The sequence below is a fragment of the Anomalospiza imberbis genome, chromosome 6 (assembly GCF_031753505.1).
Source record: "Anomalospiza imberbis isolate Cuckoo-Finch-1a 21T00152 chromosome 6, ASM3175350v1, whole genome shotgun sequence".
NCBI lineage: Eukaryota > Metazoa > Chordata > Aves > Passeriformes > Viduidae > Anomalospiza > Anomalospiza imberbis.
Genome location: NC_089686.1, coordinates 47,323,642 through 47,351,487, shown reverse-complemented (window position 1 = coordinate 47,351,487; position 27,846 = coordinate 47,323,642). Strand labels below are relative to the sequence as shown.

The following is a 27,846-nucleotide window of genomic DNA, read 5'->3' as shown; positions in this document are numbered from 1 at the left end:
ACACATGGTGCTTTAAACCTCACCAGTGCCAGAGTCTTTCCTTTATGCAAACAGGAAAACTTCTGTTTTCCTTCCTTTTCCTCCCCTTCAATAGCGACATGGCCTCCAGGGGCTATAAAGCTGCAGGATATTTACAATCAGGATTGACTGCATGATGGGCCATGGATCACCAGAAAGCAGAGTTTGCCTGGGCTGGAGGACAGTCAGTAAGCCTGTTGCTATTCTCCCTGTTTAAGAGGAGCTTTAGTTGTAATAATGCTGGATTTTAGAACACAATTTTTCATCCTTAAATTCTCAATTACTTTCTTGGAACCAGCTTACTCACAAGCAGCACTGGATGCACAGTAGCATCTGGTCTCATGATGCTGCTAATGCAGCTAGAAGACAGTCTCCTGAGACCTGTGTGCTTAAACCAGTTTGACCTGTCCTGGTTTCTAACCACTGTTATTAGAACAGCACCAGTAAGGCCTGCAAAGACTAGAGACTCCTCCTCTGTAGGTACACAAACCTCCAGATAGCCAGGCAGCATGATGATATATAACCCAAACAGACAAAAAAAACTCCTGTAAACCCAATCTGCACCCTTTTCAGCTTTTCCCCAGGTTGGCTGGTTTACCAAGTGGCATTGTGGTGGACCAGCCACATTGATGCAGACATCCCCCAAGCATGGCTCAGTTTCCTGGACAGCCACAGATGTCAGGCAAATAGTCTGGTGTCTTCTCTATTTGATTAAAGAGCGAATTAAATGGTCTTCTAAATAAGACACATTCTATGCAGGGAGGAAAAGTCCTTTAAAATCAATAGTGAGAGAAGATGAAAGATTCTCTCTCTTGCAGATTCTCTCTCTAGCAGAAGGAGGATAAAAGCTCCAAGCATCAGGGCTGATCGCTTCTGTGAGCTACAGCACAGCAGGGATCAGCAGGGATGGACAACGCACTCACCAGTTTTGGAGCCCCACAGGGCCAAACCCCACTCCTGCCTGCGATTACACCTCACTGCAGCCGTCAGGGCTGGCTCTCCCTGCTCTCGCATCTTACTGGCAGAACAAAGATTGAATGTGTGCCTTGGGAGTGGGAACTGGGGGCAACACAAGCAGCGAGCTGGCTCTTGGTGGAAGATTCGGTTGGGAGGGGAGGGGGCGATTTATAATAGGAGAAGTACCCTCTGTGTGATTTAAGACGCCGATGAGCTCCTTGAACGACTTGGAGCCTAGAATACCCTTGCTAGTGGCCAGCTCTTGAGTGTCTCCCAGGGTTCCCGTGAATTCCCGAGGGCCGGGGACGTGCCACCACCCCGCAGCGGTCACGGCGGCTGCTCCCGTCCCGCGCCATCCTCGGAGCGGGAGCGGGCGGGGAGCGGGAGCGGACAGGCGGCCGGCGGGCCCGCGGCCCCGTCCAGCGGCGGAGCGCGGCGCTGGAGCGGCCCCGCGCGGCTGCCAGCGGCCCTCTCGCCGCCTCCTAACGGCTCGGCACGGAGGCGGCGGAAACCGAGCTTAAGGCATCCCGTTATCCCTGCTGAGAGCAGCGTGGCATGAAGCCCCGTCGCCACAGCTGCGGGGAAGGCACCTCGCATCTTTCCTCTGCTCCTCGCAAGGCAGCGATACCGTGAGTTTCCTACAAACGTGCCATCAGGGTCCCAAAATGCAGCCGGCCACATCCCCCAGATGACTTAAACTGTGTAAGCTAAAGACAAGCCAACGGGGTGCACTAGGAGCCACAAAAACAAATACCCAGTTTGAGGGTTTGCCAACCAGAGTTTGCTTTGGCGGGCAAAGCTTGGCTGTGATACCCCAAACCAGCCGGGCTGTGGGAGATAATGGGTGGCTGGAGGAAAGGATCATCCATGTTAAAATGGGAAGGGAGAGAAGCACCGTGTGGCCCTTGGACAATGCTGTTTGGTCAGCATCTCTAGAGTTCGCTCAGTACTTGTTGGTGCTCTTTTTAACAGCCTGTTCTATGGAGTGGCATGCTCCAAACTATACCAGAGAGTAAGGCAACAAATAATCATTATAGAGAAGTTTGACTTTATCTTCAGGCAGCCACGACATTCTCCACTGATCTGTACATACCCTTCTGTTGGTTTAGATGTGGTAATTGCAGGCACACATTAAAGACACTTTAACAAAAGAGAGGGGAGTTACACATTCTGCTTAATTCATGGGAACTGAAGCCCCTTTGGGCATCTCAAACAGAGGAAGGAAGATGGTGTATTGAGAAGGTGAAAACATTACTTTCAGTGGCTGCTTTGCACTGAATTTTCAGGTGTCAGCTTCTCATTTCTGCCATCAGTATAATTTCCCCCAGTTACACAGATTAGATAAATCTCTTTAAAGTTAGTGTATGACAGCAATGCAATTATTTTATGTTAAGCAAGATTTCATGCTCAACAACCTACCTGTTAACTCCTGCCCTTCATATGGGAAAACAAACAGTGAGCAGCACTTTACCACTCATCCCTCCAGCTCCAAGGCTGGAAGCTGCTCTGTGCAGGTTAAGCCCCACATGCAGGCTCTGTTTTGAAATGGAGCTTATCTCACAGTGCAGTTTACTACTGTCAACATGGTCCAGGCCCACACAGGCTGATGGAGAGGAGAAAGGGGGAATTTCAACTCTTATGCTACTTCTCCATCCTCTCATTGTAGGCTGAAATTCAGGGTTTGGCACAAATCCCCCATGCCTACTGCCATGCTTTTTATGAATGTTTCAAGTGAGGTGGGAAAAAGAGGGGCTAATTTTGCTGTCACTATTTGGGGGAAGCATGTGAGACTCAAAATCACACTGCTAAAGTCTCCTCACACAAACCATGTGTTGACTTGAAGAGAAAAAAAATACCCTGGGAATTGTCATCACTATAGTTGCTTAGCAGATAAATACCTTCCCTCTGAAAGCAGCATACACAGGACCTTGGCAAAAGAAACTAGGCACAGAATGATGCAATCCTCAGCCCAAAGAGCTCTGCAAGATGATGCTTTTTAAAAAATGTCTCCTTGCATCACAAGGAACAACAGGACCTCCTTCCCCAGGCATGCATTCTCCTGGGCACAAGGCAACGCAGACCCCAGCACTGCACATTAAGGGGACCAGCCCCAGGTGACAAAAAGCCGCTCCCAGCCATTCCCTGCAGGTATAGATACGCACCATGGCAGTGAGGCACTGCGATTCCCGCACCGTGGCAGCAGAGCTCAGCAGGGCTGCCAGGATCAGGGTCATGCTCAGGCAGATCCCAAAGTAGAAAGCTGGAAGGAAGACAGTTGTGGGCATTATGGTCAGATGCCAGAGGCCCAGTCTGATGCTTCACCCAGAGAGGGACCAAAAAGTGCATTTTGGGGAGCTGCTCCCAAATGACCAGGTGGCAGAACTGAAATTTTTCTGTAATTTATTCAATACCCCTTGTCTGTGTGTGCTTTGCTGTGAATGTCTGGCAAGGCTGTAAGCCTCTGAGTGGTTCTCGCAGCTCCAGCAGAGTGAAGCCTGCTGGAGCCTAAAACAATGTTGGTCCACCCAACAGACCAGAAGCTGCCAATTACTTCAGCATTCTGATAAGGATCCCCCCCAAACGGGGGGTGCTGGTGTACAGCAGCTGTCCCACAGCCTCTATCAGGACTCTGGGCATTGCTAATCTGGTGCAACACTCACCCTCTGGTTTCCTCCTGGCTCAGGCAGGATGACAGCCAGTACCCTGCAGCAGGGCTCAGGGACCACAGCGCTGCAAAGGGCTTTGCTAGCCTAACCACACAGAGGTAATGCCTGTAAACAAGGCAAGTGGAAGTGTTGCTGGAGATGGGTGGCTGGGGTGGGAGAGCCTGCAAGGCTGCAGTCAGTGCCAGTGTGTAGGAACAGGGAAGGAATAAAGCTTAGCCTTGGACTAACATAGTTTTTACACCTGCTTTGTTAAACTGAAATTGAGAACCTGATCTCGAGAGGATATGAGCATATTTAGGCCCAGAGTGCAGCTTAGGAGAAGCAGCAGATGCAAGTGCGGCAGTGGTGAGCAGGGCATTTTAGTATCTGGGCTATCTTTGCTCTAGCCTTGTACCTGAGACTCAGTTTATACTTCTCCCTTGTGAAAGCGAAAATAACACACATTTCCTCAGAAAAGCTCAAGGTACTGCCATGCATTTCTCCTCCCAGCCCCAATTTTCTATGTTCTGCTTCAACTCCTGTAGTTCCTCTCCTCATTCTTCCCGTCTCCTGCCAGCCCCAGTGCACTTTTAGTGACTGAGGAGCTCCTCCTGAGCTCTTACCACAGCACAGGGGTCAGAGAATAGAGGAACAGGTGCAAACACAGAAGCACCTGAGCACCCCGTGTACCCACAGCATCCTTTGGTTATAGGCATGCAGGTCTGATATGGGGAAAGAAAGTGCCTGTGGGACTGTGTTAGTCCTAATGCATCCTCCAAAACCCAGCTCCCCTTCCTTCTATTGAGATACCCCTGAATTTTCTTCCATAGCTTTAAAGAATTTTTCAGCTCCTGGTATCACCAAAGGTCTCACTGGGACGTGACCACAACGTACCTGTGTGGTGGATGACCTTGTAGGCATTGCTGTCCAGGGAGACGTTGCTAATGAGGGTGAAACGGAGCCCATAGTGGGTGACTGTGCTCAGTGTGGCGATGGAGAGCCCCAGCAGCTGGAAAAGAAGGGTTTCAGGAAGGGATTTACAAGGCAACAGCTGGGTGCGCACAAAGGTTTGAGGTGTATCTGGGTACTCCTGAGCCCCATGCAAATGCAGACAGCCTCATCATCCAGATACCACCATATGTACCCCAAAATGCACATAAAAGGACAAACCCCAGACACTTAAAAATACTAAAGCTGTTTTTCTCTCTTGCATAATGAGTGCATGTGACACTGTGCAGCCTACAGTCTCTTGGCCAGTGCCTATGGATTAAATTCCCATCACATAAAGAAAATTGAGAGAACTGATGTTCATGCCGCACACCTGTGCAGTGCCACCTCACTCTGCAGACTGTGCCTGTGTGGCTGTGAGGGCTGCCAGCTTCAGTAGCGGTTTTGAGCAGGAGTGAAGTTCTCTGCTCTCCTTTTTGCAATACCAGTCTCATTGCCTGCTGTTGACTCTGCTTCCTATGGCAGAGCACAAAGATCCGAGTCCTGTACTACTCTAAGTTGTGTGTGCTGGTTTCTGTCTCTGCAAGGTGTTGTCTGTTTCTGTCCCACCCCTGAGAGCACCGGTATGCTTAAGGCATGGGGTAACTACTTGCACATCCATACCTCTCCAGATGATGGAGAGGGAACATTTCTGATGGCACCTGGCTCTAGGGCTGGGCTCCTTTCAGCATGACTGGTGGCAGAGCTGGGACAAAGGCACCAGCAGCAAAATGAACTCCAAATCTAGTGCAATGAGCCTGGAAAATACAAAATGTAAGGCTACTGCTAGCTCTGAAGATAAGGCTTCATCATTTTGTGCCTTTATAATACGGAAATATGAGGCAGCAATACCTGTGTCAAATGTGACAATGTGATCTCAACATAATCCCCACTGTGTGACATTTTCTAATAGCTTTTGCTGAGGGCTTATGGTCTCAGAGACTAAATCCATCCAAACCATAGCATTTTGTTTTGCCTAATTTGTGGCACCTTCTGATCATTCAGACTGGGCATTACTGCATATCTTGACCCACGCCCAGCAAAATAGTAAGTGCAACACCAGTTAGCTCAGATTTCTGAGAAACACCAGTCTAAAATCCTCCCAACAGCGAGAATGTGATTCTAACCATTCACAGCAGCTGTGCCTTAATGTCTCCTCTAAACATGCTTAGTAGCCATCCTCCTTTCATTTCCTCCAAGTGGCATATTCTGTTATTTGGAAGAGAGAACCACCTTACAGCCACTGCAGTCTTGGAATGTTGAAATTTGGAAAAACTACAAACTTCATTTATGGCTCAAAATAGGGTATTACCTTTTAATAACCCTTAACAAGCCACCAACCCTCTTTGAACTAAATACAGATTATTGTTATTACTGTTGTTATTATTATTTTTTTTATGCTGGCAAGTTTTGATGAAGTGAAAAGGCAACAAGAGCATACAAGCCAAAACATCCATGAGAAGTGTTCTCCAGTTTCTACCATTTCCCATCAGCTCTAACAGCAGATGTCCAGAAACTCTCCTTGAATTTGCTTCAAAAGCTGATAAAAACAGTCCCTGGAATTGCTTTCACTGCAGTGCTGATCCACATGTTTCTCATACACACTTCCACCAAAGCCTTATGGTTTCATATCCTCACTGATCCCACCTGCAGTCGACCACCCTCCCAGCAGCAAGCGTGACTGCAGCAGCTCCATCCTCTCTCTTTTGCTCCAAGGAGACAGGAGCAAATACCTTTTTTGCTCCCATCCATTCAGCCAGCAGCAACCTTTTCTTTCTCCTTGGAGGAAGCTGCTGAGTTGTGAAAGAGCTGCAGTGGTGTGACAGCCTTGAGAAACCAGAAGTCTGTCAGAGGAGGGGGGGGATGCTGGTGGCCAGCGATAACCGCCCATGGTGCAATGATAACTCAGGCAGTTGGCTGTGCTTGCCCTCCACCCGCCAAAAACAGAACGTGGGAAAACCATCCCCTCTCGGAGTGGGGATGGGAAAGGCAACAGCTCACCTCGGTTCTGCAGAGATCCCCCCAAACCTGCCTGCTCACCATGACACAGAGGCTGGTCACCAGCAGTTGGCACTTGGTGGTCCTCATTCCGCACCTCAGTTCCATGGCAGCTTGTCCCCAGAGAGAGCTGGCAGTTGGTCCCTCCAGCTCTTGATAAAGCCTGGGTTTCCACCAAAGGGAGGCATGGCCACAGAGGGGCCTCTCAGGAAGTGGAGTCCCCACCACGTGCTGATGCACCTCCTCCTGCCTGATTATTAAATCCTCTTTGGGGCAGTCACCTTCTGCACAGGCTCTCAGTCAGCTGCTGTCAGGTCCCACACAGCCAGCTGGGAAAGAAGGAAAGGCATACAGAAAAACAACATTTCATGGAGTTTGGAGCAAAGCTCCTTTAAAAAAAAATAAACTGTTTAGTCAAGAGTCAGTGTCAAAACATCCCAATTTTAACTTTCACTGGGATGCAGTTTTGCTTAATGAACACTGTCAATAACATTTTTACATAATATATATAAATAACATTTTGGGAAAACATCTGGGAAAACATTATTTAAAAAAATAACCTACTGTTTAAAGCAGAGATTAACCACCCCCCCAAACAGATCTGTCTTCTCTCCCCATGTAAAAGCACCACATGGCAATAACCTTTGGCTGAGCCTCTATTAGAACTTGCATTTGCAGATAATGGAAAAAAGCACATTTGGTAATATTTTATTCAGGAAACTGTTTATATGAACATATAACCCCCTGCTCAGGAGACCCTCACTGTCTGTGGACATTTTAACTCTTCCTTTCCCCTCTCCTAGCACTGAAGACTCCATGGACCCGCGGCTGCAGAAGACTCAGGTGATTTATGGTCTTCAAAACCAGCTGTCTCCTGAATGCATACTTCTTAAAAGTAAATCGCAAAGAAGTCTCAAGATAGATCTGGCCAAAGTGAGCCTGAATGACTGAGTGCCTTAATTATGCTTACTTTTGGAACCAGACTGGTGGAGAACAGGTGAATAAATGCACTCCCATCAGGTGGCAAACAAAGGGAGTAAAAAAGTAAAACTATCCCACAACAGTAACTGCAGTAACAGGAACATGACAAAGAAGAAGGAGGAGAGGAGTGAAAAAAGGAAGGAAGATGCATTTTGTAAAGCAAAGAGAAGAGAAAGCAAGCTGCACAAAGCCATGAGCACAGGGAAAAGCATATTATGATTTTTCTGACTACATCACTAGCTTTCTTGCAAGCTTTTCAGCAGATCATCTTGATTGCAGCTTCCCGAGACACCAGTGAGAGCTGCCACAGCCAGTGCCAAAAACAGGTATCCCCATGGCTTACGGGTCCCTACCCTGATGCCCAGGAGGAGACGCATGTTCAGACAGAGATCTTCCTCATCTGGCCACCAGCTAGAGACCATCTGAGGAAAACCAATGGATAGACAGCAGAACAGGAGGGCACTGGGGAGAGGACAACAGGCTGGTGAGGCAGCTGATGTCAAGCCACCCTCATTCAGGAGCAGGACCCCTGGGAACAGACCAGGTGGGGAAAATGCCTTATAAGACACTGTCAGAGTTAGCATTGCATCGGAATTCAGAACTGTGGGCACCCATCACTTCTTGTGGTACTAGAGGACAGACAGGGGTGTTGTCACCTGCATTTTCAAGGGGAAAGATCCCTAGTACAAAAATAACAGACCTGGCCCACCAGTGGAGTCACAGGTTAAATCTGCAAGGGCTGTAAGAAAGTATGAGCACAGCTCTGTGTGTAACACCAAGCCACGTCAGCCCAGCCACGAGCAGCAGTCACCGTGTCACCTGCCATGGGCACACCCAGAGCCTGTTTCACAGCGGCGGACAGGGGAAAAAAACCATGGAGCCGGTCTCCGTTTCCCCCTGGATCCCACTTCCTTCCCCAGTCCTAAACATCTGCCACGGCAGAGACCTGTGCAAAGCCAAGTCTCACACTAGAGGTCCCCACAGGCCAGCAGAATCCTTTCCCGAAGGGCGAGATTATCGACATGGGCTTTCTGAAGGGCATTTCCCTCCCCAGTTCCATAAAAGTCTCCTCAGTTCCTGCAGAAGCCCTGCACCTCACCTCATGTCCACCTGAGAGGTCGCAAAATCGTCATCTACACGCCTTGCAAGGGCTGCTAGTTTTCCCACAAAAGATGTCCTGCCTCCTTTTGTCTCCAGCCATAAAAACGGTTACCTTTACTGACTCAAGGAGCTCTGAAAACAGGTCTGTAACTTCAAACACCTGTGTTTAAACAGCTCCTTCCTCTGTTTTGGCTGAAAATTACTATTCTTGAGTAGCTTGACCATGTCTTCTGATGCTTCTCCCACCTGTAGCGCTTGGTGCCTGCCTTTGTGCCCACCTTCCACTAACTGCTCTGCCTGCTGGGCTCAGGGGTGGAAGGATTTTCTGCTGTTTCTTTTTCCTCTGTCTTACCCACTATCCCATACAGGTATGCCTTGAAAGTTTCCTGTTTGTGGCACAGCATATGTGGATTTCTAACATCACAAAAATAACAAGAGCAAAAAGAGTTGCTGCCTCACATTCAAAAAAGCCAAAAGGAAAGTTACTCCCTCAACCAAAAGAAAGCAGGAGCATCAGTAGAGCTGGGATATTAAGATGTTGGGCTGTGATTAAGGAAGGAACATTTGGTAGATGGAAGGGCACTGCTGAAGGGAGAACTCTGTGTGCTCATCCTATTTGTGCCCATCAACAAGGCAATCTGTGCAACACTTTCTATGGGATTAAACTTCCTCTGCGTGCCCTGTTGTTGGCACACACCTGCCTCAGCAGGCATGCACCTACCTCTCTACCCAGAGAGGTGAGAAGCAGGGTGCCCCCTCAACCTCATCCCAGTGGGAAGAGAGGCAGGGTTGGTGGCATGCCAGGGAACCACCCTCACAGCCAGCATGGATGGCAGCATGGCTTTACCAGCAAGACTCGGCCTCCTGCCCACCCTGGCAGGTTTCATCAATCGATTCCCTTTGCAAGAGCCCAACTTATCACTCCCAAAAGTGGTGCAAAAAACACAGGTGACCACAGCTCCTGCCTGTGGCTTCCTACCTTATCTCTGGTTATCAGCTGGAGCATGGAAAGATGGTAGTGAGTCTGAAAATACCCCAGGGAGCACAGATGCTCTCTTTCTAGCCTTGTGGCAGCTTGCAGATTTCTGTTATGAAAAACCTCATCCCCAGCTGCATGGGTCTCAGAGGGATGTGCGATCTCATCCAGAAGGGAAAGGTTGATTTAAAAAAGGGAACAAAGCCAGATCATATGTTTTTGCAAAGCTATAAACCCCCAACCCTCTTCCGAAGTGGAGGGTAACAATGCCCACACTGTCAGAGAGATGTTCTGAAAGAGCTGCGGGATTTGATGTGTTAATGCTGCATGGGGTGAACTTGGGACACTAAACACAAATGGAGAAGAAGAGGATGAATTCATACTGATGCTTTCTTGACATCCACTTTTCTGGCTATCACTCCATCAGTGCAGCCACCAGTGATGGAACAGCAACACCCCAGCCTTAGCTGCCTGAACTCTGTCAATGCAGCAGGGAAGAGAAACTTCCCCCTTGGCTTTGGAGCACTGCTACTCATGCTCCTGAGAAAGGATGGGCTGGAAGCGAGAAGGAGGATGTCACCCAGAAGCCAAAATTACACCCACCATCCAGGCAGGAACACACCTGTGCCAGGTTCCTGCTGCCTTTCAGAAGCCTCCTCCCTTTCCAGCCCACAGCACCATTGGGGAAAATACCTCTCTCCATAGCAGAAAGCAGCTCCCCATGTGTCAGATTTACAAGAGTCAGTGGCTCAGCCCATTCGGTCCCTACCCATAACACGGCTGGATTCACCCTAGAGCTCGCTCGTAAATAAAACATGTCCATATCAAACTGCACCGCAGCCATAGGGATGATGGCAGGCCAGGCAGGCCTCACAGCCTGCGCCTGCCTTCCCAGGCACATCACAAGGATGCATTGTAAAGGCTGCTTAGCATTCATATAGCACATACAGACAATCAAAGCTAAAAATCAACTTTTAAACCCGGGGCCATCTCTTTTCAAGAAAGCAAAGAGAGGAGGAAGGGAGCGGGGGGAGTGGTGCTGGGCTTTGCCAAGATTCAGATGCACTATACAACTCCACTGTGAATGGAAACAAGGCTGGCTGGAGGCTGCTGTGGAAGACACAAAACCAGAGAGAAATCATAATATTTCCAAAGCACTTCTTTACTTATTATTATTTTCAAAGTATATCTCAGAAATCCTCTAGTGATTCTCAGGCAATTTGAAATTATTATAGGTGAGCAAATAAAATGTCAGAAGAGTTATTAAAAATAGTTCATCAAACCAGAGAAAGATTACATTGCAAAAGAGCATAAGCTGAAGACAGGGAGCTCCCTTCAAAGAATAAACTCAAATTAACTTCTTTCTCCACTGAAAGTGAAAGAACTGTACTCATAGCTCTAAAGCACAAGTGCCCTACTCAAGTTAAATTATTTTTCCGTTTTCACATGCTATCTAATTGCAAACCATAACTGCCCAGGAGCCAGCTGTGCAGGTGATAGACCTGAAGACACAATGCAAGCCCTGCCCCATGTAGCCCTGCTCCTGGCAAAACCAGTGTGAGCACAGCCCAGCCTGGTAAACGGGCTTACCAAGAACAGGGCTGCTTAACTGCCCATCACCCTTTATTTCTCACATTCATCCTCTCAAGCTTTATTGCAACTGGAGCTCCATTGCTTTCCAATGAAGTCCTGAAAGTTTTGGTTAAACACTCTAAAAAGCTCATGTCAGCTGGCTGTAATGCACTGGTGGCACCAGGACTGACCCACCACCCCACCTTCAGCCTTCCTGCTGACACATGTGCCAAGCCAGGGGCAGTGCTTTGCTCTCACCTTTGGCAGGTGCAAGAACTAATATGTAGTGTACGAGTCCTTTCCAGAGGCCCTTTTCCCTTCTCCCTGAGCATCATTTGGCCACCTTGCAGCACACTGGCTTGTGGCTGAAGCCACATGGAGCTGCAAGGTGTCTACATCAACCATGCAGTTACCATTTTTGCCTTACCTGCTCCAGGAGAGGAGAATTTCTTCTCCCCAGTCTCTGGGGATGGGTAGCACATTGCTGGATGCTCTCTCTCCCCAGATTATGACCAGGAAGTTGATTGTGAACACAGACAGTGTTTAACGATGCCTTATTCTCCTGGATCCTTACATAGTCATTAACTTTGTAAAAAGATTTCAAAGGAGATTGCGTTTGTCTGAGTACTAGATGCACCTACCTACCTACCTTCCTGCAGACTGTTGGGAAGCCAGCTGCACTGCTAGGAAAGTGCAAGCACTTGCTGCATGTTGTGCTCAGGCCCAGTCCCGATGGCCACATCTGGCTGGAAACGTCAGCGGTCCTAACGCCAATTTGGACAAGTCAAGCTCATCCCTGAGCTGAGTGTAGAATCTCTGTGCTGGAGGCTGCATGCTTTCCCTTGAGACTGCGTTATTAATGAAAAAAAAATCCCTGTAGCTATTTTTGTATGGTAAAAATCCAGTTATTACTCTTGAGTGTGGCACTTCAATACAGAAGGCTTTCTCTTGAAAAGTTTCAAGGGCAGCTTCCCCTTTCCTGTGTGAAAGGTTTTCAGCAGAAATTAGAGACAAGGTAATAAAAGAACATCAGTATTACTCCACTGAAGTAATGCTCCTACTGACTAAGCTACATCTCACAGCGAGCACAAGGGAAGCCCCTTGCTCCAGCCAGGGCAGTTTTGCAGATGCTGGAGGCAAGTGCATGCCATGGCCTGAGCTGTGCAAGCAACCTGGGCACTCCCAACAACGCACAGGCAGCTCCCCTGAGCTGCTGGGAATCCACCAGGAAAAAATGCTCCTGCCTGCGCTGCATGCCATGAGCTGCTCCTCTTGTGTCAAGTCCTTCAGAGAAGCTGTAAGGCTGTTCATTGCTTTGCCCCCAGGTCTACAACAGGGCCAAGAATGTCTCAGGATCTGCTGAATTTGGGTGCTAAGGCTCCTGTGTGCTTGACTACCAGAAAATCAAAGTGCTCACAGAATCCTTACTGTCAGGAATTTCAGCTTGGCTGCCTGTGACACTGCAGTGGGGCTGGACCCTTCAAGCCACTGCCATTGCGACCAATCCCCAGGGAAAATATTTCTCTTTCAACATAATGGAGCCTTGCTGTTCCCTAAATACCCCACACAGGTACAAAAAAAGCCCCCTTCGTGTCACATCAAGGAATCATGGATAGCTCTTTGAACTACCACTTCTGCCTTAGATACACCTTAGCACCAGCAGCAATGTGGTTCAGGGCAGCCAGGGGAATACAGACCCTTTGATATCCAAATCGTGCTGCAGAGCCCTGCTGGCACCTGTCCATGTGATGACATCTCCACCGCCAAGATGGTGCCAAAGACACCACCTTGGAGCATTTTCCTGACACTGGGTTATGTTTGCCCCCCAAAAAGTGAAGGTCTGTAACTGAACTGCCTCACACCGTTGGATTTTTAAAATTTTTTTTAAAGGCTGGGTGGGAGCAAAGCCCTGAGGACAGCACGTCATGCAGGTGTACTGAAGCCAAGAGTGGACACAGCTCCAGGGCAGTGGGTTCATATAGCTCCCCCTACATCCATCTTGTTTATTTAGCAAAACACCATGCAAATTATTTCTTCCCACGAGTTCCCAGGAGAAGCTCCTTTGTCCTCCCAACTATCAGAATGCACCTTACCCTGCTGCTTTCCCACCGGACCTGGAAGAAAGGCTTGCTTGATGGAGAGCCAAGCAGGATTACTTGGTGTGGCAGAGGGAAGCTGGGCTGCAACGCCTGAGCTACAAAAGCTTTGCATTTTCCTTCTCGCCTCCATGCCCTTATCCTTGAAACTCCCATTGAAGCCCAAAAAGCCAGTCTGTGGATAACGGCGCTGGTAAGACGACCCACGCCATTACTATAACTCTTTGTTATTATACATTTTTGGTGGGTGTACCAGAGCAGAGCCCCGGCGTGTCCCCTCTCTCTGTCAGGCAAGCACCGACCGGCAGCCAGGTGCGGGCACTCTCCGCTCCGCAGGGAAAGCCCTGGCAGCAGCCGCGCTGCCGGGCCACCGCCTTCCGCACACCGGCACCCGCGGGCTGCCCGGCGTGGGGAGGGGCCGGGCTGGTGGCACAACTGAAGGGACAGGACCCGGGGCCTCCACCTCACCTAGGGCAGCGGGGAGACCGGCTGCTCCTGAGCGCGGGGGAGGCGGGGCGGGAGTGCGGCGCCACCCCCGAGTAATAATAAAAACTAAATTAAAAGAAAATGTTAAAAACTGCCAGGGCAGGGGCGGTGATTTGAGGGGCGGGTAGCAGCGGGGTGTGTGTGTGTGTGTGTGTGTGTGTGTGTGTGTGTGTGTGTGAGGGGAGGGGGGGGCGGCTGCCGGCGGCGCCACGCGCCGGGCGCGCGCGGGGGCGGGGGCGCGCGCGGGGGAGGGCGCGGGCGGGGGCGCGGCGGCGGCGGGCGCGCGTGGCGCGGCGTGCGCGGCGCGTGCGGCCGGCGGGGGCCCGCGAGCGGCGGCGGCGGCGGCGGCGGCGGCGCGTTGATAAGGGGCCGGCCGGCAGCGGGACTCGCCGCAGAGGCGCGGAGCGGCGGCGGGAGAGCACGAGCATGGGGGTGAACTGCCCCGCGCTGCCCACCCCCGCCTCCTTTGTCCCGCTTTAAATTTAGTTTCGAAAATTATTTTTTTTATTTTTAAAGTTTTGGTTGTTGGTTTGGTTTGTTGGTTTTTCTGGGTTTTTTTTGGTTTTTTTTTTTTTTCTGCCCGCCGCCACCGTGGCCGCCCGGCGATGAACGGCGGGGCTCTGCCGCCGCTGCCCCCCGCTGCACCCCGCGGCCGCCGGCGGCCCGCCTCCCCCGAGCTGCTGCGCTGCAAGCGCCGCCTGGCCTTCGCCGCCCTGCCGGGCACCGGGGCGGCGGCGGCGGCGGCCGCCGTGGCCCGTCGGAACGAGCGGGAGCGCAACCGCGTGCGGCTCGTCAACCTGGGCTTCGCCGCCCTCCGCCAGCACGTCCCCCACGGCGCCGCCAGCAAGAAGATGAGCAAGGTGGAGACCCTCCGCTCCGCCGTCGAGTACATCCGCGCCCTGCAGCGGCTCCTCGACGAGCACGACGCCGTCGCCTCTTTCCCCGACGGCTGCGGGCGGGTGGCCGTCGGGGAAGTTGGCGGCGGCGGCGGCGGCTACTCCTCCGCTTCTCCCTCCTTCGCCTCCTCCGCGCCCGGCTCGCCGTGCTCCTCCGAGGAGAGCGGCTACGACGCGGCGCTCAGCCCCGAGGAGCGGGAGCTGCTGGACTTCACCAGCTGGCTGGGGAGCTACTGACACGGCGGGAGGTGAGGGGCAGCCGGAGGGGAGGGGGCACCGCTTCCTCCCCCGGCGCTCGGGGGAGCGGGGCACAAACCCACCGTGGCTCTCCTCACGTCTCTCCGCAGCCGCGCTCAGCCCGCAGCACATCGGCCCCCGCGGTCTCGGTGTGGGCAGGATGTCCCCGAAAGTACTGACCTCCACCCCGGCGTGGCCCCGCTGGCTGCTTTTCTCGCCGGGTTCAGCCGTCGTATTCTGGTTGTGGAAAGTGCAATGGGGTAGTTGACTGCGGGGTCCTTCTCCTTGCGCGGGGACAGCGGCTCCGCCTGCCCGCCGGGAGCTGCCGACCCACGGAGAGGATGCCCGAGTGAACCTGCTTTCCCCTGTCGCTGCTGTCTGGTGTTGCTTTGGAGGGGTGGAAAAGAAAAAAAAAAAAAAAAATTTAGAAACACTTGATGCTTCCTTGTTTCTGGAGGGGGAGGGAATTTTTTATCATGTCAGATTCTATTTTATATGTAACTTGAACTGCCTATAGGGACACTGGTGTATGAAGACTTATTTTTGTACAAGAAACCTTAGAAAAAAGGGATGAGATGGTTCTATTTTTAGCAGGTCCTATCTATTCCTTCTTGAACACTACCAGCTGGAATGTTTTGGGAACATACACGTTATAGATGCAAAGGTGGTTTTTTTTGGTTTGTTTTTTTTTTTTTTTTAATTATTCTCTCCAAACACTTTGATAAAAGACTGTAAAGTTATGTTGTGTTTTAACGTGGTGTCCGAGTTTGCCTAGTGTGAAGGTCCACCTCTCTGAAAACTGAAGTTTAAAAAAAATGTATTGAAGGCATTTTTGTATGCACTTGCTAGGATTTCTTATGTTGTACATATGCAGTTTTTAAGAGAGTATCATATTTTATGTAAATTGACTTTATAAATAAAAATCTATTTATAAATGGCTTCAGGGCTGTAAGATATGTGTATTTCCCAGAATTACCCAGGGTGACTTAACTGTGACCTGAGGGGGTGGGAGAGGGGAGTAAGGAGCAATACAGCAGAGTGGCAGCTTTCCCTGGACCAGGTTTCATGTGCAGAAGGGGGGAATAAGGAGTGGCATAGCATAATCTCCAGGCTTACTTTTTTTTTTTTTTCCCCTAATCAAGTTTTATAAATTCAGCACTTGGAGCAGATCCTGCAGGGAAGATGTGTGGGGAGCTGCAGATGTGTGTAGGAGACGAGGCAGGTTCGGTACTGCTAACCCCTGTCCTGAACATGCAGAAAGTGCAGCTGCAGGAGGCTGTGTTGCCCCTGCCTGGTATGATGGGAGACTCATGGGAAGGTAAAGAGGAAGTGGGTATCTGAAGTTTGTTTGTCCTGGCAGCAGCTCTCAGGAGGTAGGTTGGGGTGCCTTTATTCAGAGCAGCACCTCTGAGAACAGCGTTGTCCTTTAAAAACCACACATAACCACAGTGTCCCAACTTGTCCTACTCTGACTTCAGCTGCATGTACAGAGTCTTTATCTAAAGGCAACAAGCAAATGTGAATTGCTCCTTGGAAACTATAGTCAGACTTGTAAGCTCTGTCCATTGCTTTTGGGCTCATGCTGAAGACCTGATTCAGGGGAGGTGAGCCAGTGGTAAAAACTCTGTCAGTAAGAATGCTGTGAAATAAAACACAGGGCTGATAGCATTAAAAAGTATGACAGAGACTATTAATTCCTTAGAGAGCTCTAGTGAATGTTAGGAGTTGAATGGAGCAAAATGGGCTGGCTTGTAGAATATGCTGAATGAACACAAAGCAAAAATGGTTATTAAAATTGACCTACTTTACAGGAACCCTGTGTATAATCTCTGCTGCCTTAGTACTGGGAAGGTAAAATTTTTCAGGAGTGTCACTCAGCAATTCCAGATTCAGTAATTGCAGCAGATGCTCTGTAATCCAGATCTATAAGAGTATTCCACATACATGATTCCATTTGAAGAAGGGGAAAAAAACCTCTAAAACAAGCCATGGGAAAATGAAGGCTCAAAGCCCAAGCAGCATTTAGAAGCCTGCAATCAAGAGCAATAGTTGTTGAACTGTGCTTCAAGTTCATTCCCTAATAAAAGTTGCTCTAATAAACAATCCCTTTGAAAGGCACAGGGAACTCAAGTGCTTAATAAATGTATTGCAAAGGTTTTATACCCTTTGTGGCTCTTTAACAATACCCCAGGTAGGAGCAAGAGCTGTGAGCTGACCTGGGCTGTGCTCGGCAGCAGCAGGGAGGGCTGGTGGAATGGGGGAATAACGTGGTACCTTTCCCCAGAGAGAGTTTAAGGGCTTCATCCTCACAGATGACCTCCAAAAAATTAGCCAAACATAAACTCATATAGCTTCCCACATATTTATTCTCAGCCTAAACCAACATAATGTCATCTTTTCCAAGCAGTTTAGAAATTGTGACTGTTGCATTGGTCAGCACAAGTGTCCCATTATTGCAAAATGCATTTTTTTTAAAGCATGTTGCTACTGCTGGGCAGGGTGTTTGTTTTCCTTCCTTAGGTGCACTGATCATTTCAGTATTTCCAAAAGCAGTATTTGGCTCTCAGTCAAGTACCTCCCAGCATTGTTACCATGTTCATCTGATCACCCAAGGTACCATTGCAGCAACTTGGAAGCAGTATCAACTATAACTCTATTGGCAAGAAATCAGCTGTAAGCAATTTTCACTTAAGCAATACTAATATTAGGGGGGGAAAAGAGCTTAGTCAGCATCACAAGTTACCTTAATGCTGTCTGTCAGTGCTTCAGTCAGAGTGGAGGGAAATCAGGGAGGTACCATTTTATTGTAAAAATAACCACAGTGGTCATGAGTCTTCCAAACAGTTGAGGGGGAAGAAGGTGCAAGAAAAAGGATGTATGTGTGTTCTAGAAACACAGGATGGACAGAAGGACTCCTTTCCCCAACCATGGTCATGGTGACAAGTCATTAGCAGATTCTCAGATCGACCTGCTGAAGAGAGCTCTGCTACACCAGAGAGAAGGGTACTGAATCATTGTGCCCTTTAAAGGAAGCATTAGGGAGGATGCAAGGTGGGTTCTGTGGCAGTTGCAGTGGGTACCTTCAGCCAGCCCAGCTCACGCATCTTCAGCACCACCTGAAGACTGCTTGGACCTCATTGAGAAGACTTCTGACTCTAAAAACTCACACCTAGAACTCTACTCCATTTATGCAAAATACTTGCTAGTTCAAAGACTTGGAGATTAAAGCTCTCTGACTATGAGAGTCACCTGTCAGACCTGTCTCTCAGCCAGGTACTTCCCCTGCTTGGAGGAGCCAGCTACACTTGCTGATGGGACCCTCAGTGTCTGGGTTAGCTGCCATCAACCAGGAGCTCCCCCGAGGGATTCCAGAAAGCCTGGGTGCCTGCCTAAACTGCTACACAAAATGCTTGTGGCCAGGATGGGGAATGCCTCTGATGAGAACATCATTTCTCTTTAGATGTACAACTAGAAACTCAGTGCCTAAAATGGAAACCCCAGCTCCCAGCAAGACAAAAACCCATCTCTAAAGTACAGGGCTGTAGGAAAATAATTTAGTCAGATTCAGGCAGAAGAAGATATGCTGAGGAACTCTGAGAATGGAAAAAAAAAAAAAAGGCTGGGGACTCCAGGGGGCACACTCTTGTCAGTGTGCAAATACAAAGCACACTTCTGTAAATCTCTCACATCTCCATCCACCAATGGGTTCCTATTTTCCCAAGAAGCATTTCACAGGCCACAGACATGGCTAATAAAGCAGAAACAAGTTGCAGGATGGTGTCAAGATTAGCTGCCCCCATCCCCAGGCAGAAAGAACCCCTCAGTTTTTAACCAGGGTCCCCTCCTTGGCATTTTTTTGTTATTCGGACTGAAGCTTTTCTTGTTACCCAAAGCCCTTAAAGCCCAATACATGGTAAAAACAGTCCCATGCATTATGGCCTGGTGGTGTTTAAATGATGATGTTATCCATCATGGGCGACCTCAGCTTCGGTTCCATGGCTACACTCCTTCCAAATTTCTCCACATGCTACTGAAAATAATTTGAAGGAAGGGCCTGTGCAGCCTGCTGGAAGGCTTCTACACCACAGGAAGGCCTAGGAAGCAGGCAGGAGGATGCCCTGCAGCATCCCCATGGCAGAACGGCATTGCTGGTCCTCCTTGCAAGGAGAGTGGCTTCAGCAGAGCCCAGCACCACAGAAAAGAGATCATTTGGAGAGAAGAGTCCAGGCAAAAGGGCTCTCTCCTGTTCCTACCACCACAAGATATCACCAGTAAATACCCTCTTTGCCATAGATCATTGTGCAGAAAATCGCCCAAAATGGGTTTCAATGTAAAACAACTCAATTTACATTAACACCTCATAAAGATCTTGTTAGGACAGCAGGCAGCGAATCAGCTTGTTGCTGCCTCCCCTCCCATCCGTGAGGAGCAGCCGCCAAGAAGATACTTCTGCCAGCCTTTGGTCTGAGTACCAAGGCTTTTCGGCTGCCACGGTTTGTGGGCAGACGGCTGTGTGCCGAGTCTGGTCCCGAGGTCATTTCACTCTTTTCAAGCAGGTCACAGAATGGCTGGCTAACAGCAACAATTTTCAGGCATTTCTTATCTGGATGGGATGCGGGCCAGGAGCCTGGGAGGGCGAAGAGCTAGGAGTGAAAGGCAGCCCCTTGCACAGCTGACAGCAGGCAGAGCTGCCCTGGCTTTGCCCAGCTTGGGCATTGGCCAACGGGGGTTCGATTTGCTTCCCAGAAACTGCCACCAACAAAGCCTTAGCCAAAGGCATACCTGGGAATAATGGGGCTAACAACAGGAAAGCAGCACCAGGTGTAATCACAAATTAATGTCACACCCTAAGGAGGCTATCGGACAGTATAACAAATGGCTTAGAATTCCGGAGACACCCAACTCCTTTGGAGCTTTGTGCACACTCTGGCACACAGAACAGAGGAGCTCTGCCAGGTGCTTTCAGAGCAGCCCTGGGACTCACTGCAGATCTTCTCAAGCCGGTCCCTGGGGCTTGCTCTTTGGAGAAGTGAGTGGATGCTCCTGTGGCTGAGTCTGAAAACATGGAGGGGTTTTACACTTACAGATTCTCAGTCTTTTTATTATATTTGAGTACTTTCTTGCACCCATTATTTTCCTGTAACAAAGATCTACTCAGAATAATGGTAAAGCTGGTACAAAAAAGAGAGAGGCATGGTTAAAGGCCCTTCCCAGTAAGTGAGGCTGGTTTGCACCTCTGCTGTCACCATCTTCAAGAACGGAAAATTGAAGGGGAGCATCAGCATCCTTAGCTTTGGGGAAGTGTTGCAAAAACATCAGAGACTGAGATTTCTGCTGTACATTAAATTGAGAGTCTCTCCTGTTCTTGAGAGCCTACAATCAGACAAAGATCATTGTTCAGATCAGGATGACTAAATTCTCATTTTCTAGATGTCACTGCCTGCCCCCTTACTCCTGCTGTCACCTCTCTTTTGTCCCCAGGCATAACAAAGTGGCAAAAGAGTAAATGAAGTGATGCCCACAAGTCCTATCACAGTTGTGCTACAGGTGAGGCAGGAGAGAGATTCTCAGAGAAACCTCAGCCAGGTGGTAGGCTCCAAAACCAGCATTCACACAGGGTGAGCAGGAAAAAGCCAAGACTAGACACACATTTGTTATCTGACAAAGCCATCAGTGCTGTTGTACAAGAGGAGAAATAAACAGTCATGTAGAGAAACATAGAAATGGAAAGGAGAAGCAAGTGTAAGAAAGTGGTCAGCAGTGGAGTGCATAGCACATTAAATCAGAGCAAGAAGCACAGAGAAATGATTTCAAGTATTGGTCTGTGACACCCTTCCCTCCCCTTCCATAAATGCTTTGGTTTATGGGTAGATGTTAATAAAAGCAGAAGCATAAACATCAGAAAAAGAGAAACTTGTGGTAAGGCTGCAGGGACCAGGGCAGTGCTTCAGGCTTTGACCGATGAGCATCCACTTTGCTGCTGGAGAAACTTCATTTCTCTCCTTTCATCTCCTGGCCTCAGCCCCAGCACTCACAGCCTGCAGTACAACAGTTATCCAGTCACCAGACTCAGTAAATTGTGCTTGCTTTTTAAGTTGTTTGGTTTTGCCTTTATTTTTTTAAGGGAAGAGAAACCAACAAAGAGGCATGATAGCCCCAAGGGGAATTTTCTGTTAAAGTCACTGCCAAAAGAATAACCAATTTGTAAGTGAAATGTTGACAATTTTATAACACAGCAAATATCTTTCTCTTGAATGAAGCACTTCAAGATTTTTTTTTTGTAGAAAAGATGAATTTTGTCAGGATGTTAAATACTAGTAGGAAGTGTTGCAATACTACAACACATTTTCCCTTTCACTGTTTCCCACCTACAGTTCCTTCAAGGCTCCACAGTCACTTTAGCAGAACCATCCACAGAAAAAGCAGGTGAAACCCACTGGGTAAATAAAAGCCTAGCCTAGAAGTATTAGTAAATACCATCATCCCCTTACCAGCAGAGTACCTGCAAAGCCTCTGCACAGGCTGCTGACTCCCATTTTCCTGGCACCGACCTGCTTTCACCATGGGCTTGTTTTTATCAAAGGAAAGCCAGCTGGTGTCAGTGGAACAACTGGTCCCCTCAGTGAAACACCTGCACGTGATTCAGTGCCAAGGTGCTTCTGTGTCCTCTTCTCCTCACCCAGGAGACACCAGAGGAAACTGGGCAATGGAGAGGGTGAGATGTGCTTCCAGCAGCTTGAAGTTTGCAGCACACGCTGTGTTTGGGCCTGATTTGAATGGAGACAAGGATGGGGACCAGGTCTGGGTGAACCAGCACAGCTCTGCACCATCTCCTTGCCCGATTCCCCCGACCCTCTCTCCAGCAGCCCCCAGAAGTGTCCCACAAGCTGCATCCCTGCACAGACCCAGAGTGCTGCTGAGATAGTTTATACCCTTTGGTCTTTGGTCTTGCTAGAGGACAGCCAGTAAAGGGAGGTAAGAGCAGAGAAGCTTTTGAAGTGGGGAGACCACAAAGCTCATTTAGGATGCATACACCACCAAAAAAACCCCAGCCACCAGACAGTAATAACTTCAAAACAGTGCTGACTGGAGTTGAAAACAGTGATGTACTGGCAGAAAAACTAGTGCCTAAGCCAAGTTCAGACGTGGTGTAAGCTGAATTTGATTGTTTATGATGCTGAAGAGCTCTAATGGTTGCCGGCAGGCAAGTCTCACTGTTAAAGAGAAACACGCAACTTGTTAAGGGGACCTCTGGGCACTCTTTCAGGCCTAGCAGAAATCATAACCAACCTCCTCTGTGCAGTAAAACCTGCTGGAGAAAGCAAGGGCAGTTTCTTGTTCCTTAGTGGAATCTGGCTTGTAGGACATAGGCTGCATTTAGCGTGCACATTGCACATGGAAGGAGCAGAAAGCTGGAGAGGGCGCAGAGGAAGTGGGACACAGACTGACACAGGAGGCCACACAGGCTGCCTACAAGATGTTTTCTCCTGCTGTGTTTGGGGGGACAGGATTTTGGACCATTCTTTGTAAAAAAACAGATGCAATGAATAAGAAGAGTTTTAGTAGTGAAGCGTTGGCATTAGAAAATGGTCTGTTCTGGGAGCTGTTGAATGCAATGATTTCTCATTCCAAAATGCTGAACATTTTATTGAGATTGACAAATTTCTTCATGGTCAAAATGTACAGCAGACCATTTGCTGAAGAAAATATTTCACTCTGGGTGAAACTTAGTTCAAACTTAGTTTAAAATTTCATTTTGAGGTACCTTTGAATTATAGATACATCAAAGTACAGTGATGACATTTGAGTTACCACAAAAATTCTGGGCTCTACTTCTTCCTAAACAAAGTGATAGCATGAGAAAAAGTCAGGTGGCCAGCTGAAAAACAGCAGGTTGGAAAAAGTAGAGGTATGGATGTGTGTGACAGCTTGTCACCAAACCCCTCCAGCCATGGGGATAGACTTGATGTTCAAAATATGCTCCTAAAACATCTCAGAGGGCAGGATTTGTGTGGCATTAAAAGCCCTGAGTGCTCTTTGCCCGAGATTCAGCCCTGCCATAGGATTTGCAGCACACAGCTTGGGGACCGGAAGACTCTGCTGAGGCACAGACATCACGGCTTATGTATAGGGAGGGGTTCTCCCACAGGGTCCTCTCCAAGCCCATTCTTCTCCAGGGCCTTTGGTCTGCCCCTCCCCATCTCTATTTAAAATTAACTTTGCATCAGACATCAACCCACTTTGTTTCTCAATGCTTTCACCATGGGAGAAAGCTGGAAGTGGGAGGTGGAGCACAGAGAGCAAGGGAAAGAAAAGAAAATGGAAAATATGGAAGAAAGTGAGAGGCTGAGGAGGGAGGGGAGGAGTGGGGAGGAAGGGCTTGAAAGGGCTGCTGAGGGACAGGGGCAGGGTGGCCCCCGGCTGCCCCACATTGTGCTTGGCTCTATCCATCTAAATAAAGGGACTATCCTGACTTGTGTCCCAGCTGGGAGAGGTTTTGTTGCCTTTTGGGTTTTGGTGTCGTCCCCTCCCCCTATTTTGCTTCCCCTCCTCTCTTCCCTTCCCTCCCCTCCCCGCTTTCATCCAGACTGCATCAAAGTGCCCCCGTGTCTCCAGCTCCTCGGGCGTTTCCACCCCCTCCCTGGAGGCACAATGTCCCCCTTTGTGGCCACCACCCAGATGACCTTTTCTACCTTCTTATCCTCATTTATCCCTACGCCCCCCCCGGGTAAATAAACCCTGAGGCAAGGGATGGGTAGAAGCTGGGATGGAGAGAGCTGGCCCTGGGGCAGGTGCTTCCTTTTGCAGCCCCACTAGCCCCAGCGAGGCAGGGGTAACACCAGGGGACTGAGCATGAGAGAGTTATTAGGAACTGGCTTGTGCTCCAGGGACGCTCAGCCTGCTCGGCATCCCACAGTGAGGTGGAGATGCAGATTTCACCCCAAAAGAGAGTGCATCCCTACTTCCACTTCATTTAAATGCCCTTGTCAGCCAGCCCCATAAGAGGGGCAGAGCCAGGCTTGAGTTGGGGTAGCCAAGGGCACTTGCATGTGGACACATGGGCCTTTGAAGAGCAAATGTCCAGCCACAGCCTGCATGGGGGATGTTCATAGGGAAGGAAAAAAACATTTGCTGGGCTCTGTGCAGCATGAGCCTACTCAAAGTCCATCCTGTTGTGCCTGGGGTCTGTTCACTTCTCTCCTGGCTTTTCTCTCCCCTGCATGTTCCCCTTCAGTTCCTGCTGGCTTTTTCCATCTTTATTAGTCCCTGCTTGCTTTGGCAGAGCTCAGTCACCTGCCAGGGCTCTGGTGCTGCATGGGGCTTCACCTCTGCTGTCTTGCCATATTTTCCAGTGCCCCCAGCCTGGCACATGTTCCCAAACAATCATAAATGCACTGTGGCTCGGTACAGTGCTCCAGCTATGAAATCCAGTGAAAGCCTTTATTCTGCATGTCTGATGCTTTCAGGCCTTAACATTCAAGCAGATGTGCCTGTGCCGAGTTCTGTTCCAGCTGTGCACACTGCAAAGGCAGGTCTAGGATGGACATGTGAACACCCCCTATTCCCCGGGGCAGACAAGGATATCAGAGTGAGCTCAGGTGGCTCTTCCTGGCTGAGCATCTGCCTTGTGTTACTTCACCAGCTTTATTCGTAAAGGGAAAGCTCAGATCCACACAGTGCCCCAGGTTGTCCCAAATGGAGAGCTCTCCACCCCAAAGCCCTAGTCTCCATGTGTTTTAGATCCCCTATTTTGGCTGCCCAAGGTGATACAGTCAGATCCTAAATTAGTCCCTTATAATCTAAATTGAATTTAGACCCAGAAAATCCCCAGCTTTCAGATGTTTCTGGTTACACAATAACTCTGGCTCTTCTTCTCAGAAGAGTGAAATGGCAGGATTTTGAAATTCCTTGTTGGTTCATGTTTGCATATAAATGCTGATTTTATCTTTTCTGTACACAAAGTAAACACCAAGCTGTTTTACAATAATGTTGCCGTTGGAACATGCACCAAGGATGGCAAAACAACTTAGAGATGTTTCCAGACCCAAGGACCATGCCTCCCTTCACACAAAGAAGCCGCCCGCTCTGAGATGCCCGGCACACCCTCATCCCTGTTTATGCAGATCAACAGGCAGGTTTCATTAGGCACTAGTAAGATCCTGAAGGAAAAGTTGGGTGGAGATGACAAAGGATGTGTATTCACCCAGCCATCTAAGCGCAGCTTCCTGATGAAGCTGAATTTTTCCATAGGTCCCCAAGAGCTGTGGACCCTGCTGGAAGTGCCCAGAATCACTGCAACTGAGAAATTATGGCTCTAACTTAAACTGGGATTTACATCTCTTATAATGCTGGTCAACACAGAGACTGTAATTCAGATTAAAATAAGCATTTAAAGTAATGTAGCTATTGATGATTAACTCTCTGAGGGGAAACTCTTGTGCTGAGAGATGCTCTTTGTGAAAGAACTAAATGCAGTCATGGCCAGAAGCAGAGAAAGGAAGCTGTGCTGCTGGGAGGAGATAGTTGTCAGAGAGTAAATTAATTCAGCATAATCCCAGATTTACAGAGCCCTGCTGAAGGATCAGAGGTGGCCATACCTAAAAAAAATGACCCTGTCCACAAGCCTGACAACCTTAGTTGTGAAAAGAATAATGTACAATCAAATAAACCCACATTTTCTGATTATTTCTTCTTATTTGTCATTGGATATTGCAGAAACTCTATTTGAAAGTCAACAGCCTCTGGTGAAAGAGGCGCTCTTGGGTATAATGGGAGAGGATAAAAATCCAGCCCAAATAACTCCTTTCAGCCATCTAGGAACGCGGTGTCTACTTTAAGTTAGTCATTTGACTGCTCATCTACTTTAGCAGACCACGAACAGAGAGGCATTTTCTGGGAGCAATTAATTCTGCTTGCCCTAGGATGAGTGTTTGACATGGGAGCAGCCGCTCCTGCGTGATGCCTGGCCCTCCCAACATCCATAGGTGGGTCTGTGGTGAGGAGATGCGTCAGTGGTAGCCAGCTTCAGGTGGTCACGGGTAGAGGAGTTGCCTCTTGCCCTATATACCTGGATGCTCATGGAGGCTGGAGCACTTCCCCTATCCCAGAAGTCATCTCTGAAAAAACACCTATTCGCCCCAAAGTTCACTGAAATCCAGGGTGCAGTAGGTTCCAGTGGCCTTTGTATCATCACATCTGTACCCGCTGAGACAGTATCAGAAATGGAGCCTAGCTCCCTGCTGGCGGTCACCACACCTGATCAGCATGGGGCAGACTGAAAAAAGCCCACAGCCTCGTGCACTGGGCACCAACCCTTCATCTTGAAATGGCATTAGATGCATCCCAATAAATCTGAGTGATATACTTATCGTGTCCTAGCAGTCATACGAGTTTCAAATGTTACACTGCCTTTGACATTGCAAGAGCAAAACTGAAAATGTCACACCAGCTGTTTAAAGGGGAACATTTTAAAAAGTATACTTGCAGGATATTCCTATTAGGAACCACACTTTCCTTCCTGTTGCTTTGGACAAGAGGTTTAGGAGAAGGACTGGTGTGTGTACATGTTCTCAAGGCACTGACTTCTGTGTCCAAAGCAAGAGGCGGCAGAAGCTGGGATGAAGAAGACAAGAGAAATGTCACATTATTTAGTAATATGAGTTGTTCCATAGTTGTTCCATGTCAGAAGCAATTGCAGTGGGACAAATAAATGATCCCAAGCCTCCTGGCACAGCTGCTCAAGCCAGGCTCATACGTCTGCAGTGCAAAGCACAAGAAGCTTCTGTAATGCAACAGGTCCCATTGCAGTGTGTCAAGCCCTGCTGCCAGTCCCAGCTGTCATTTGCAGCCAGGTAGGTAACAATGCTGCACATTTCATTACTGCAGGCAGACCCTCAGCCTGCCTAGAAATGTGAGCAACAGCTTGGGTCAGTATGAAAGAAAGAGTATATTAAATTGTCAGGAACGACAGAAAATGCATATGCCAGTATCTTGTCTCTAAATGGAGTCACTCGCCCACACAAGCTCCTCAGCTGACCTCACTTGGGTGGCTTTTACTGCCTTCATTGTTTCTGTAAAAGCCTCAGAGGCATTTCAGTCCATAAAGAAGATGGAAAATCTATTAATTGCCTTATGGCTGCAAGACAAGCCCACCCCTACCTTGCCCTAAGCCCTCCTCCTTGCCACAATCCCCAGTCCCTATTCACCACTGAAAGCCAGGGGCACTTTTAAAAGGCTGGAGAGACCTTCTCCTCTCTGCCTCCACTCCTGCCCTTTGCTTTGCAGGAGGACATGCATATATGACATGGCAAGTGAGGGGGCAGGTACACTTCTGTTCCCTAAAAGAAGCCCCACCATGTGTATTTTCTGTAGGTGAACAGATGTAGCCATTCTGTGTCTCCCAACCCGTGTTGATCTGATGTCACTGCTCCTGTCCTGGCACCGTTTCCCTGTCCCCACAGCTCCGCCACCCCCTCCCTCCTCCCCCCCTCGCTTCTGCCTTACCTCCAGCCTCTCTGGGCAGTGATTAATGGTGCCCATCAATCAGGCACGGCTGCGATGAATGCGGCAGCAGTTTGCGATTAACCTTGGAGAACCTTGTCCCCCTGTCCCCGGCCATCCCCCTCCAGAGCCCCCCACTGAGATTATCGGGTGAAATGAGGCGGGATGAGTTTGTACCGGGGGTGGGCCCTGGAAAACAGGTCCCCTGCTCTTTTCATATTGAAATAGAGAGTTCTCAGTCGCTCCTTTGAACTTTGTAAAAAGAAACCCAAACCCCAGTGCTTTCCTTTAATAATGCAGAGGGGAGTCAGGATTGGGATAGTCAGCATTAGTGACAACAGTGGTGCCAAAAAGAGTTGTTTCACCTGCCTTGTGGGACAAGAGAAAGTGTAAAA

The 27,846-nt window shown here is 49.0% G+C and overlaps 3 protein-coding genes across 7 annotated transcripts in view; 1 reads left to right on the top strand and 2 right to left on the bottom strand.

The window, feature by feature from the left end:
* TSPAN32 (tetraspanin 32) overlaps positions 1-7,914 on the bottom strand; it is a 34,768-nt gene extending 26,854 nt beyond the window's left edge. For 3 of the 5 annotated variants that reach the window (XR_011000191.1, XR_011000192.1, XM_068193953.1), the window contains exons 1-3: positions 6,648-7,914; positions 4,515-4,629; positions 3,138-3,235 (exon numbers count right to left, since the gene is read on the bottom strand). Coding sequence is in view for 3 of the 5 variants with exons in the window: in XM_068193953.1 (XP_068050054.1) it covers positions 3,138-3,235; positions 4,515-4,629; positions 6,648-6,713 (279 nt within the window). In the remaining 2 variants the exon portion in view is untranslated. The remainder of the gene's footprint in view (positions 1-3,137; positions 3,236-4,514; positions 4,630-6,647) is intronic. The other 2 variants (XM_068193951.1, XM_068193952.1) reach the window with 2 other exon arrangements.
* TSSC4 (tumor suppressing subtransferable candidate 4) overlaps positions 1-27,846 on the bottom strand; it is a 175,152-nt gene that overhangs the window by 76,730 nt on the left and 70,576 nt on the right. The gene's annotated exons all lie outside the window — the stretch shown is intronic.
* ASCL2 (achaete-scute family bHLH transcription factor 2) lies at positions 14,377-15,889 on the top strand. Its single transcript, XM_068193954.1, has 2 exons — positions 14,377-14,961; positions 15,061-15,889. The coding sequence occupies exon 1, from the start codon at positions 14,423-14,425 to the stop codon at positions 14,948-14,950; it is 528 nt and encodes a 175-aa protein (XP_068050055.1). The 5' UTR covers positions 14,377-14,422; the 3' UTR covers positions 14,951-14,961; positions 15,061-15,889.